This window comes from Phragmites australis, chromosome 16, assembly GCF_958298935.1.
Source record: "Phragmites australis chromosome 16, lpPhrAust1.1, whole genome shotgun sequence".
Taxonomy (NCBI): Eukaryota; Viridiplantae; Streptophyta; class Magnoliopsida; order Poales; family Poaceae; genus Phragmites; species Phragmites australis.
Window position 1 is genome coordinate 3,633,496 of NC_084936.1, and position 14,101 is coordinate 3,647,596.

The 14,101-nt window shown below is 39.6% G+C and overlaps 2 protein-coding genes across 2 annotated transcripts; one reads left to right on the forward strand and one right to left on the reverse strand.

The window, feature by feature from the left end:
* The first annotated feature begins 6,533 nt into the window (after window positions 1-6,533).
* On the forward strand, window positions 6,534-8,054 carry LOC133896099 (putative B3 domain-containing protein Os08g0157700). Its single transcript, XM_062336616.1, has one exon. The coding sequence runs from the start codon at window positions 6,901-6,903 to the stop codon at window positions 7,612-7,614; it is 714 nt and encodes a 237-aa protein (XP_062192600.1). The 5' UTR covers window positions 6,534-6,900; the 3' UTR covers window positions 7,615-8,054.
* Window positions 8,055-10,509: 2,455 nt separating this feature from the next.
* LOC133896026 (uncharacterized) lies at window positions 10,510-13,898 on the reverse strand. The gene is made up of 5 exons (XM_062336543.1): window positions 13,351-13,898; window positions 12,512-12,546; window positions 12,297-12,423; window positions 10,930-11,007; window positions 10,510-10,807 (listed from the first exon to the last, which is right to left on the reverse strand). The coding sequence occupies exons 1-4, from the start codon at window positions 13,896-13,898 to the stop codon at window positions 10,965-10,967; spliced, it is 753 nt and encodes a 250-aa protein (XP_062192527.1). The 3' UTR covers window positions 10,510-10,807; window positions 10,930-10,964.
* Window positions 13,899-14,101: the final 203 nt, after the last annotated feature.

The window sequence follows — 14,101 nt, forward strand, 5'->3', positions numbered from 1 at the left end:
CTGCTTGACATGGAATCTGGAATATAGCCATCATGATAATGCTCAATCTAGAGAAGAAATAGAACGAGATCATTATTTTTGTGAGGAAATTTCATCTAAATTGAGGAAAGGTCAGGGAAATCAGAATATGATTTTTTTCTTTAAATTGAGTTATATCATTATTTTTATGAGGAAATTTTATCTATACCATCGAACTAGGCATGATATCTAGCAATGCTATCAGTTTCCCCCTCTTCCATTCGTACCATTACCTCTTCAAATTTCTTTCATCCATACCACTAAAATCTTGCAAACCCCTGATAGAAGCTAGACAGCATTAACCAAGGTCTAAAATGCCCCTTGGTTTGTCATCTTCACCTCTGCCTCCTCACTGCTGCCTTTGGCCCTCATTCTCTAGCCATCGCCCCTTTCTTCCTCCATTGATTCAGTCCCCAATTCGGACCCTTGCCGCCAATTGGATCACGCCATGCCAACCCTTCTTTTTCCACAGGCTTCTGCCTCCGGTTGTCGTGCAAGCAGCACAGGCCACCGCCACAGCGTTGATCGTCATGGACACGTGATGCGTTGGAGCTCGTGTCCAGACTGGCACTGAGCAACACCAGCGTGGATGATGCTGTCGAGCTTCGTCGTGTGCACGCGACGGGCTGAAGATCGTGTGCAAACTAGCGGCCAACAACGCCACCGCGGAGGACGAGCCTCGCATGTGCCACTACTTCATTGGCCACCGTGAGCATTTGCACAATTCATCAACCGATGGAACTGCAAAGTTGTTTCAGAGTTTTTTGCTTTATTTTGTGCAGAGTTTTTTCAGTAACTTGTGTGTTTTGCATTCAGAAGCATTTGTATGTGTGAATCAAAGTGGTGAGCACCATGTATGTGAAACGAATTCAACTTTTGATTCAGGTCATGTATATATGAATCAATTCAGCTCATGTATGTGTGAATAAAGGTGAATGCATATGCACATTTGAGTAGCATGTATCCCATGTGGAAAAGTGATAAGTTTAGCACCATGTATCTAGAATGCAAGACATATTTGGTGAATAAGTGCATGTAACTGACAAATTCAACAATATATTTGTAGAGAATAAGAGAATGTAGACATCTCTAGATATTTTCAGCAACAATTGCAATGTGCTTTGCAACTTGGACAAATACAAGATTTAACAAGTACACATGATTGAGGCATTCAACAAGTACATAGGATTTGCAATGTGCTTCACTACATTAAAATTTCTGCCCCCCAATTTATCATTCAAGACACATGACTCTATTTTGCAAACTACATGAAAGAAGTTGCAACATCCGGCTAAGACAAAGACATTGTGGCAGTCGGCTTGGACAAATTTGTTGCAGCAGTTGGCTTGGATGAAGAAACAATAAAAGGAGCTTCCTTTCTTTTCCTAACAAATTAGAAAAAATATGTTAAAATTAAAATAAAGGAAATAAAAAGATTTACAATTGCAATTTGAGTGTTACAGCTTGGCTTTTCTTAGTTGATCATGTTGCAGGTGGAAGGCTATCTTCTTCTTGCCACTCAGGTTCTTTGCAATTCTTCTGGAAGTGACCAAATCTCCTGCATCTACTACAATGCTTTGACTTTGTGCCAGTATCACTAAAGAGCTTAATCCTATTAACTCTAGGCCTTCTTGCTGATCTTCCAAGCTTGGGAGGGAGCACTCGAAAGGGCATGTCAACTTGAGATCATTGCTCCTTGTCCCCTAAAGGTATGATAGAACTCTCATAAACCATCTTGAACCTAGCAACTGAGAAGTACTAATATACATAGTCTTCTATTTTCAATCTCCAAATGGAGGATATGGAAGCAATTGCATGGAGGCAAGGCTTCCAAGAAACCTGCCACTGCCGTCATGAATATTGGCATTCTTTGAGCAATACAAAATGTCTCCATGGTTTGTTGATTTTAGGATCAATCCCTGATACACCTCTGCATTGTCTCCACTCCTAAAAACTTCATACCTCAGCCCCCTACTATTGGTATGGAGAGCCTTCACCACACTAGGTAAAATGTTACCTTGCAAATTATCTGCTATTATCCTTCTACTAGACATTCGAATCATTATCATCTGTCTTATGTTGTCAACTAGATCATCAAGTTACTGCCCCTTTGTGTCCTTGATCCAACTATTGAAAGATTCAACAATGTTGTTGCACACATACTCAACCTTGGACAACTCTGAAAACTTGCTCCTTGTCCACAAATGGTTGTGATTTTTTATTTAGATAGGCAATAGCAGCAGGGCATATTGTTCCAATTTCAGCCATTAATTTCTTGTGCTTTTTAGGTACATATGTCCATGCAGCCGGCTACATGTTCTTGTCAATTATGTCACCCCTGTACTTCTTCTTGAAATTCCCAACGAGATGCTTCAAGCATTCTCTATGCTCAACACCAACATTGCAGACCTTGCTAACAGCAAACTCAAGCCCATTTCCGGCATCAATGTGTATCACCAAACCAGGAGGTGTACCAATGGGATGTTGTAATCTTTACATAAACCACTCCCAGTTATTAGTGGTCTCCTTGTCAAACACGCAATAAGCCACCGGGAACAACCAGTTATGGTCATCGATTGCAGTAGCTGCAGCAAGCTGGCCTGTGTATCTCCCATTCAGAAAAGTTGTGTCACATCCCAGATATGCCATGCACCCTTTCAAGAATCCATCAATGCATAGCTTGAGGGGGATAAATAGCCTATTGAAGACCGAGTTTCCATTGCGAGTCTTGACATCGATGTCAACAATACTACCTGGGTTGGCTCTCTTGACAGCTGCCTTAAATCTCCAAAGCCCTTCATAACTATCATTCCATGATCCATGTACACTGTTTAGAGCCTTTTGCCTCCTATGCCACACTCTCCCATACTCCAATTTCACATTGTACTTCTTTTCCAACGCGTCTTGTAATTTCCTAGACCCAATGTTTGGTTCTTCAATCATTATGTCCTTCCCCCTATCTGCAATCCAAGCTTGTGAAGCCATCTTGCTGGTAATCTTCCTTGTAGACAAGCATGTATGTTCATCTCCAATTTTCATGATCTGCAAGAAAAGCAAAGTAGATTACACACAAACATTAAAAAGAGTAAATGAAAAGGCAAAACTCATAAGTACCATGGAAGTTTTTGAATCTTTTATCTTTTTTTGCACAAATGAACCATTGACAATCAGTGCTTCCACACAAAAACTTAGCTACCTTAACAATGAACTGGACTCAACTAACTCAGCTAGCTCAGCATCGGTGCTCATATTTATGAATTGACCTGAACCACAAAGATGACATATCTTGGCTTTTTTATGTACTCCCTATTGATAAAACAAGCATATATGTTTCAACAAACAACTAAGCGTAAATGTTCTGTAATCAACTACTTTCTCCCTTTGCAATATTCCTTCAAGTCCTTCCTCATATATGACTCCACCTAAATAAATAATACTCGATGCTCTACTGTAGGATCAATCCCATAATAGCAAAATTATTGAACTATGAACTACACATCTGAAGAAGGGAAGGATTAGGACGTGTGAGCACTTATCCATCGCAATTTTCTTGTGAATCAACCATTCTTCAACTTCCTGTGACCTAATTGTTCATTCTCCTGATCCAGCATAAAACCCCCACAACAACCATCAAAATGGGTTTCCAATACAACTAGAAAAGGGAGGGAAGAAGGGCAAGAAACCGGTTCCATTACTTACTAGTGGTGTAGAAGCCCTTTTCCCTGCTACGGCTAGGTAGACGATTAGTGTCGTCCTTGTCACCGAGCAGCCACCCTTCGTCACCTGGCCAAGCACCGTTTTTTTCCTGATTGGAGAACGATGCTCAAGTCCAAGAGGTGATGGTACGAATGGAAGAGGAGAAAACCGATAGCATTGTTGGATACCATGGCTAGTTTGATGGTATAGATGAAATTTCCTATATTTATATATACACCTGCGCAGTTCCTTTTTGTACTAGTACTGTTCAGTGCTTTGCAATTTGCACTGCATACCATGATTAAGAAAAGTTCAACTGAGATTCAGCGTATATGTAGTAGATTCAGTTTGACAAATGTAAAACAGAAAATAATCCTCGCAAAAAAGAAGAAGAAATAATCCATCTTTTCCTTTCAAAAACAATGTGTGGTTCTTTGGCGATTTGGACAAGTTCCACCAATCACTCATGAGAAAACGCTGTGGTTTCGTATATATCTAGTCCCCTTGGCGCTAGGCGATACCATCCCACGTAGCCCGCCGAATCGATTTATCCGTGTGCTTAGCATCACTAATCGCCGATTAGATGAGCTAGCGTCTAGCGCCTGAGGGAACAATGCACCTAGGTAAGCTTATTTAACGTATTTTATTGACAAATTGCGAACAAATTGTATAATACAAAATGTTGGCTAAGTTGTCATGTGGACATTGATTATTCCCTTATACTTTTTAAAAAGCTGCAAGGGATTTTTCTCTTTTGCTACAAGCTTTTCATGGATCCGTTACTTACAAATTTACTAGGGAACCCCTTACCCAATGAGTTTGGATAATTTTTTTTGTCGAAACATTATAATAAATTTAAAATAATGCACCCATTGTAAATTGTAATTGAAAATATATGTAGTTTCTATATTTTTTAGATGATCGGCCTCAGCACCAACAAGACATTAGAACGTACCAGATGCACACAACTATTTTTTCCTAAAACATGCACTCAAATTCACGTAAAAAAGAACTCAAACTTGATGGTTCAAGTGTATATCCATACACTCAAACAACTAAGCTAAGCTCGGTTATATATAGTTAGAATGTGGAATTAAGTAATGTCACAACAATATGTTTTAGGGTCGTTGCTCATGGAAGTAAGTGTATATTTGCCCCAATGTGAGCCTATCAAGGTGGATACCTTATTTGTTCTTTTAAATGTAGATACGCTGTGAATAATCTTGCATTGTGAATCTCTATTTTTGAAGGATTTTCTTGGTATTAATACTATTTCCCCCTTCATATCATAATAATTACATTGTATAGCTTATTTTGCACCTCTCATTCCTATATGGCTATATATATCGACTCCACCTCTGCTTGCATGTTAAGGATATTAAAATTACGCAAATAACTAATATATTTCTAAAAAAGGTTGTCACATGGAAGCTGACGTCACAAGGAGCTAGGAAGATGACGTCAGCAAATCAACTTGCCAAATGCTTGATCAACCATGTTTAACTATCGATTGTTATTAATGCACAGTCGTTGACCTTGGGAAACATGTTCATTTACACTTCATTACAACCAAAGCAACCTATTTAAACACCAAGGGGGACCATATGTAGCCAAATCAGTCTTATATTTTACCTGAAAAAGAAAAGAAAATGGGCATATATGCCCATGTTCTATAGTAGTGGCAGATGTATATACATGTATGTATGATCCCGTTTAATTACCATTCCATTCATCTTTGTTAATTTTGATTTGATTAATTCGGACTAAGGCTAAGTATGAAGTCCTTTATTTGGAACGGTTCTCTCGGTTCCCGCAGTGGGAGCTAAAATGTTTCCTTTTAATTAAATTCCTTTCCTCCCAAACAAGCCCCAAGTCTGGATAAGTTGTGATTTCTTTTTAATTTATGGGGATTAACTGGAAAATTAAACCGGCAGCAGCAGGGGTGAACCAACCTGGTTCCAGTTTTCTAAGACCGCTGACAATATATCCCGCCCAACAACTCACTGACACAATCACACAATAGAAAAAAAGAAAAGAAAAGAGAGATAAGCTTATATATATTGTATATATATATTATGTGTCTAGACTCAAATCTAATTACTATGTGTCACCTCCAGTTACAATTAAAAAATAGTAGAGTTACTATCCGCAAGATAGGGAGTTACAACTGGATATAAATAAAAAAAAATTGAGTTGCATTTGCGTTATGGACGAACATAGCTCCTAACGAATTCCTTGCCTGATAATATACAACCTAAGGAATATGATTGTAATCGTAATACAATCTAAAACGTAACTTGTTAGCTTCTCGTGCTGCAATTATATACTTCTGTACGTATGGTTGTAACTGATCTACCTAGCAGATTTTAACTGACAGTTAAGTTGTAACTGGAGGGTGACGTGCGTGTATGTGTGTGTGTATATGCACAATGTAGTTCACTGTTGCGTCACCCCCGGTTATTGCTGTCACCTTTGTATCACTCCCTATGTTACGACGGGGTGTGAGTAGATGTGAACAAGTTACAATCACATAATAAAAAATATATAATTACGACTAGAGAAGATACCGAGTTTCGATCATATATATTTTTAATAATTGACCTATCTCACAACTATATTATTTTTAGATGGTAACCGGAGGTGGCCGCAGAAGTAAACTATATATATATATATATATATATTCTGCATATGCTTAATTTCCATGAGAAGAATACTTAATTGACATGAGACCTGCCCCAGCAACAGGTTGCAAAGCATACAAGTATACAGCAATCATGCATGCATGTACATATATATCCAGGCAGCACTAAGTAGTGCTGAAAATATTGATTACTATATTAGTCATACCTTGCCTGCCGGTCCCTGCCAATTGCAGAAAGGACAAATCCATTTGTCCCCTAGGCATACTTGATTTCTCTCAACAAATTCATATTCCCCATCATCGTCCCTCCTAACTACCCAATCTTCTCTAGCTATACTACCTCTCAAGATCAGTCAGAAAACCATATGATGATGCATGGTAGGTTAGCTAGATAGACAAGATTGATAATCCCTGCTATGTAGTTCTTCAGTTGCATGCATCCATGCACTATCTGCCCTAGATAGAACTTTCCCCTCAGATCCAAGAAAGATCCACCCCAGAAATCCTACATCTTGTGCTAGAGCAACCCAATTAATCCCATATACATGGACCTGATCTTGGGCACACTGGTGGAAGCCACTCAAGAAGTCCAAGAAAAACATCAACAAGAGGAGCAGTGCCAAAAGCCAGATCTCTTGTACCAACGACAACAAGTTTTAGGTCGAGATCGCCAGCATGGCGACAACGGCGACGGAAAGCGAACCGGCGCGGTGGAGCGGGAGCACATGTTCGACAAGGTGCTGACCCCGAGCGACGTCGGCAAGCTCAACCGGTTGGTGGTGCCGAAGCAGCACGCGGAGCGGTTCTTCCCGGTGGCCGGCGCCGGGACGCAGCTGTGCTTCGAGGACCGCGCCGCCGAGCCGTGGAGGTTCCGGTACTCCTACTGGAGGAGCAGCCAGAGCTACGTCATGACCAAGGGCTGGAGCCGCTTCGTCCGCGCCGCGCGCCTCGCCGCGGGGGACACCATCTCCTTCTCCCGCGGCGCCGTGGGAGGCCGATACTTCATCGACTACCGCCACTGCCAGCGCCGCCGCCGCGATATCAACTTCAACGATGCTGCCGCCCTGCCGGCGTGGCCGCTCCTCGGCCGGGTGAAAAGAACGGCGGCCGGTGGCAGCGGGGGTGCAACCATGACCGTGGACACAGTGCCCGTCGCCCGTCATCACGTCGAGGTGAAACCCACGGGGATGAGGTGCTTCAGGCTCTTTGGGGTGAATATCGAGTACGGCGGCGACGACCCAGTGCCCGGTGGCGGATGAGGAGTATGCAGACGGTGACAGCCATAGTCTATAGGTAGAGCTACCAATTCTAGCAACACACAATGGGTGGCTACTGTCTTGATTAGCTACACACAATGGGTTCCAATTGGGGATGATGATTCTAGGTAATTGCATGAATGGTTATAGTTCATTGTTTCTCCTGTTCTTTGGTTAGTTCCTCATTCTTGTTCTCTTGTTCTTCTTGTTTAACTATGTAGTGCAATTTATTACGACCAAGAGGGTAAGTATAGTTGAGTAGATCTAGCTGGTTGTGAGTTTCATGAAGAAGTAATCATAGGTATCCGAACAGCGATTGAGTAATATGGAGTGTGTGTGTGTGTGTGTATCCTACTCATTGGTCTGTAAAGATCATCCTTTATTATTTCTGCATAATTTTATGCACGTTCAAGCGGCGTTTAATACCATGTACATCGGATGGAATTTATGTGAATAAAGAATGAGCTAGTTCATCTTTATGGTCTTTCATGTTATCTTATATGTTTTCCATGGTCATTAATTCATGCATGATTCATAGCATAAAGTTAGTGTGCAACTTGTATTAGTATGAATGAGTCTTTCCACTCCATTTCTTCATGTCTGTCCTTTTGCCCTTTTTATGGCTGTGTTTGATGTCTGTCAGTTGTCCTCTCTCCAAATCACATGCATACAGTATCTGGATAGTTTTTTCTCAAGTTCCTCGTATATATGTAGCAGTACAACTCTCAACACATGATAGATATAAGGTAGACATGATATTTTGATCATCTTGTTTGTTCTTGAACTAATACCATTATGGATTACTGGTCCGTAGAGGAATATATTGAGGTAATGAGAAGTAATAGTTGGAACGATGAATCACATCTCAAAAATGTTGCTATATATCTTTTTCGAAATATCTTCTAGATACGAATCGTTGAAGATTTTCAAGAACTTTTTCAAACACCCAGAGAGTTTGGTAGGTTTTTTTTTTTCGTTGGAAGAGTTCTTAAAACTTCGCTGCTAGTATATAATTTAGTTACTTGATGACATGCATGCACTGGTGTATATATTTGTATGATCATATAGGGCATGTGCTTATTAAAAAGACCGTTGCGTATATATGTTGTGTATATTCTGCGATGCAAATAGACAAATGGGAGGGCCTAATCACAGATGTAAAGGCTGTAGGATGTATGTGCATGCATTGCACTCACGAAAACAACATATATTAATCTCGAGTGTATGTTTAATGTTCGTGTTTCTGAGAATGTTATACTAATCTGAAGTGTATTTTTCTCACATACACTCGTTTACGTTCATGAACGACACCCCTGTAGCTGTAGGTAAATATGTTACCCATAACAACCCCATGGCCCCAATAAAAGTCACCAGTTTTGCACATTAATCTGATATGCAACCACCAATTGCACATCAAGTCGAGATATATTCACAAATTGCATATAGGACTTGGGCTCGAACGACATTACATTTTTTTGTTGTTTAAGGTAGTATGTCATATCAGGTTGGCTGAATTCACAATGATTTGGCCCGGCATAACTTGCTCATATTGCAAGAAGTTGAGAAAAGATGAGGTTGGACAACTTATTGTGGGGGATGGGGTTATGGACCACATATTTACTTGTATCTACGAATGGAAATTGTTCATAGAGGGAGATCGTGCAAAGTGTGTGAGTGGGTGAAACAGGGGATTTATAAATTAATTCTCACAAAATGACAAAATAAAGTTGATTTATGAAGATACCATGAAGGAAAAACTGAATTACCAAGAGGGTAATATGAACGCACACCACTCTGAATGACCAATTCAGATGCATCTCTCTGGCTTGTACTTTGGCAGCATCGTTTGACTGTTCAGGGACTGGGACGCATGAACGTAACTTGCCACAATTAAACAAATTAACACATGGCTACAGGTTGCAGATTAGTAAAACAATAAGTCTGCTCAAGTGGATAGGATCATCCTTGCTTTATCTTATCACTTGCTCCTTCCAACAAACAATTGAACAATCAACTTTCTCTACTTTATGCATGGTTGCTCTCAAAGAAGATATTTTGAATATTTTTATCAGTTACATGATGCATTCGACTTGCTTTTGAAAATAGTTTTCATGCATTTATGCATACAAGTGCATGTTTAAGTAAGACACTTTATTTTAGGTGCTCCTTGTGGCATAACCTTCTCAATTTTAGATCGTCAATACATTTACACACATTTATTTCTTGTGTGAAACTAATTAACATGGTTGTTGGGAATATGATTAACTTTGTCAAACTTATTAGTTAGAGTAAATTTCAAAAACCTATAACTATTTTGACATATACTGCAAAAAACTGTAACTTTTGGTGCTCATTTCAAAAAACCTACAATTATTTTAACACGTGTTGCAAAAAACTACAACTTTCTCACAATAGATCCACCTACCATCCTCTATGACATGTAATAGGAGAATTAGCCATGAGTCCATCTGTTGACAAAGGATGACAGGTAGATCCATAGTGAGAAAGTTAACAGGTAGATCCATAGTGAGAAAGTTATAGTTTTTACAACATGCGTCAAAATAGTTATAGATTTTTAAAATAAACACTAAAAGTTATAGTTTTTATAATATGCGTCAAAATAGTTATAGACTTTTTAAATTTACTCCATTAGTTATGATCTCAATAGTAGCATAACTGCATAATGCATACCTTTTTTGAGAAACATATTATAGTTGCCAAACTTATTAGTTAGGTAATAAACTTTAGAAGTTTACTGAAAAATAGCACGTTGTTGGCGTGCCGTATAGCCCGTCGCCAAATATGTTTGGTGATATGTTGATTTATTCATTGTAATTTGAATAGATAGGGATCTTGCATTTGTAATAATATATATATGGAAGACTCAACTATAAATCATTTGAAACGGGGATTATAACTTTTTCAAAATTGATATAGCAACAACATTATAATACATCTTCGGTTGCTGCATGATTTCCCAAAACAAAAAGGTGTTTCTAACAGAAATTTTGACAACTAAAGTTCAGGTAGTACAATATATTAAGTAAATATTACAGGTAGCCATATTACAATATGTTTAGCACACATCAACAAAGCTAGGTAAACAGATAAGCCAGCTTCAAGTTTGTGATGATAATGAGTTGGGGATAGGCCATTGTACGTATTTTGATTGAACACACCACCTGAATATCTCTCCCTTTTTTTTGCGAGGAGGAATTTTCAGCCAAGAAAGAAATAGAAGAAAAGCAGCTTTGATCAATAGATAATCAAATAAGTTACTGAAAATACTGCATAATATTGTAAACTAAAAATACTCACTGTTCCAACAGAAGGTTTCTCTTGAGTTGCCTGTGTCAGTAGCAAACCACCAGCAGTTTGTTCTTCAGCCTCATCAACCTGCAAATGGTAGTGAAAATGTGCATGTCATAATTCGCACTCAAACAGGAAAGCTCCTGCTTAGCCTGCACTAAAATGCAGGGTAGAGGGAATCTGCTGATTTATTGTCCAATTTGAATCTTTGAAGGATAAAACATGATGCAACACAATGCAATCATGCATTTTTCTAATCTGAATCATGAAAGTAGAAACTACCACAGAACAACTATGCATGCATATGAGATGGATAACCTTATACTGAGGCTGATGCAAATGTAAAGACAAGTGCCAAGAAGATTGGATCAGAATGGAATAGTGGTGGATTAACTCAAGCTGAAAGGAAGAGTGATCTGGAGAGCATGGAAAGCATGAAATTAAAGAGTTTCTAAGGCAAGCTATGCTTCTATTGCCCAGACTTGACAAAGCAAATGAAGAAAGAACATGAATAAACAGGGCGTCTGCAAAAGACGTCTATGTTGATTTATTCACTATAATTTTAATAAATGTATTTGAAACTTGTGAACTTGACCATGTGTTACCTGTTCCTGTTATTGGAGTTCCGATGAAAGTTAGATGCCTACAGGCTACAGCCATTTACTCCTATGAGCAAACCTTCTGTTCAGCAAATTATAATATTAAATAGATAACCAATAAATTTTTACTCAGAATTTGATCTATCGTTGTGAGCCTGGTTATCTCTAAAGGGTAATTTGAAGACAAACATAATTTTATATTAGTGATTTGGATTCTGAGGGCAACATGTTATATAATGTGATTTCACCAGTTTAGTCACCGAACAAGGAAATAAAGCTTTGTTTGTATTGGCAATTTAAACAACTGATATCTGTGCATAGTATAGTAATATCAACAAATATGATGATAGGTTGACAACATGTCAGTGATTTTTTTTTTGGCAATCATTACATTTTCTAAACGACATCTAAAGAAGAATGTAACTGTTTAAATTTAAAACAGCCCTGAGTTTTTAACAATTTACAGTTTTTGTGAGTTAGTAGGTAGCATAACTGTGCAAGTTCTGCAGATGAAACAATTAGGAATTCATAGTATTCCACAGTGGCACAGCCTGTAGGTGCAATGAATGTATGGCAATTTGGCCATCTCTGGTATATGTAGTTCTAAAACACTACGAGGCTGAACTTGAAATTAATGATTTCCCACAGAATGCTCGCTGGAAGATCACTCACGAAGATATATTGGCTTTTTTTTGGGATTGAACTGGAGCTGCTACTACAAGGAGAATATATATTCCTTAAGGAAAAATTATTGGTGCGAATGAGCACAAGCTGTACCTGTTTATCGACAGTCTGACCAAGCCGTTTGTGAAGAAGGCAAAAGCAGAATTAAAACGTGTTCTTGACCCTGGTTGTATTTGGCAAGACGCTCCGACCGGTAGGGAGCTCCTATCTTGATTTGACTCTGAAATAAATACATGAGAAATGGTGTTACCACTGAAGGCATTCAAAAGCATATGGCGATTGTGTTTGATAGTATCAGAGAGCAGTACCGTTGCCAGCAATGAAGGTATTCTCTGTGTGATCACTGAGCAAAACCAGAATTCTGTTAATATTAATAACAGAGGCATACAACAACATCATAAATGATAATATTTTGTTCAAATCTTCTGCAGCTTGGCATTTCAACATCGAGCTTAGCACATGAATAACATCTTAGTTCCCGGATTTCTCTTAAGCTAAACATGAAACTGTAAAGCGGCGGCCCTTAATGCCTGAGCGAAAACAAATAGAAATCCACAGAACATCCATTCCCGTGTTGCCAATCTACCTAGGATCTGAAGGCTGTGCCATTCCTTTACAATATACGCAGCTGTAACATTTTTTTTGTGCCCCAAAGCACTGAGATTTAGCTTATTACTACGGGCAAGGGTATATTCCACTAAACAAATATACTTATATAGCCCAAAAACTACTCTGTTGACATCAAACCGGATGTGATTGATCATGCATGACACTTCATCGATTCCAAATTTTTTTATCCCCATTCATGTAGTTTCGTTAGGGAAAGGGGGAGATGAACAGCATGGGTTAATCACATCAAAGGTCCATGGATTCAACAACAGGGATCGAATTGGACAGAAGAAATGAAGAAACAACGGATGGTGGGAAGGAAATAGCTAATATGACTCGGGAAATCAAGAAACAGCTATCCCCATTCGATGTAGTTTCGTTAGGGAAAAGGGGGAGATGAACATCATGGGTTCATCACATCGAAGGTCCATGGATTCAACAACAGGGACCGAATTGGACAGAGGAAATGAAGAAACAACGGATGGTGGGAACGAAATGGCTAATATGACTCGGGAAATCAAGAAACAGCTGAGTTCACCTGGTTGACTCTGGATGTCTAAGTACTTCCAAGTAGCCGTGATTGACGGGACTGTCGGGCAAAGACGTAGGAGCACTAGCGTCATCAAGGGCCAGATCGCTGTTCAGCGCGTGACGGGGCTTGTGGCTGGCGGCGTCTCCCAGAGGCGGGTAGCGCAGGAGGCGAGCGGGGTGGAGGCTCAAAACGGTCGATGGTGTCCCGCGCGTGAGAGGAGGCGAGACACCCCCGGCGGAATCGACTGTGACGGCGCATGGCGGAGACGGAGCCGGCGGTGGACCGCCCCCAGCGGATTCGACGGCGACGAGGCGGAGGCATAGGGCGGCAGTGCGTGAGAGGGATGGGGAGAGGCGGCGTGCCGGCAGGGCAGACAGTGGCGGCGTGTGGGAGAGACGGTGGAGGCGTTCGGGGAGGGCGAGCGAGAGATCGGGATCGAGATAGGAGAGACATCTGACGGCTAGGTTTCTTCCTTTAAGAAATTGGACGGTCGACAATTTGATCCCGACGTCGATGCCCCCAGAGGTACGGAGCGTGACCGCGTTTAGATTCATAATAATAATAATAATAATAATAATAATAATAATAATAATAATAATACTAGCGGATTGGCGTGCCTATATCACTTCTTTTTTCACAGAATATGATAAAAGAAGATTAAAAAAATTAATTTTATTAATTTTAGACATCTCAATATTTATTTATAAATTTATTAATATTTACACATTCATTTAATTATGAGAAAATATATTATTTG

Bases quoted from the DNA above. Each gene is read 5' to 3' on its own strand.
- LOC133896026 (XM_062336543.1), bottom strand. From the start codon at position 13,898: ATGAATCTAAACGCGGTCACGCTCCGTACCTCTGGGGGCATCGACGTC. The intron at 12,547-13,350 runs GTGAACTCAGCT...GGTTTTGCTCAG, and splicing joins AGACATCCAGAGTCAACCAG to TGATCACACAGAGAATACCT. The intron at 12,424-12,511 runs GTACTGCTCTCT...TATTTATTTCAG, and splicing joins TACCTTCATTGCTGGCAACG to AGTCAAATCAAGATAGGAGC.
- LOC133896099 (XM_062336616.1), top strand. From the start codon at position 6,901: ATGGACCTGATCTTGGGCACACTGGTGGAAGCCACTCAAGAAGTCCAA.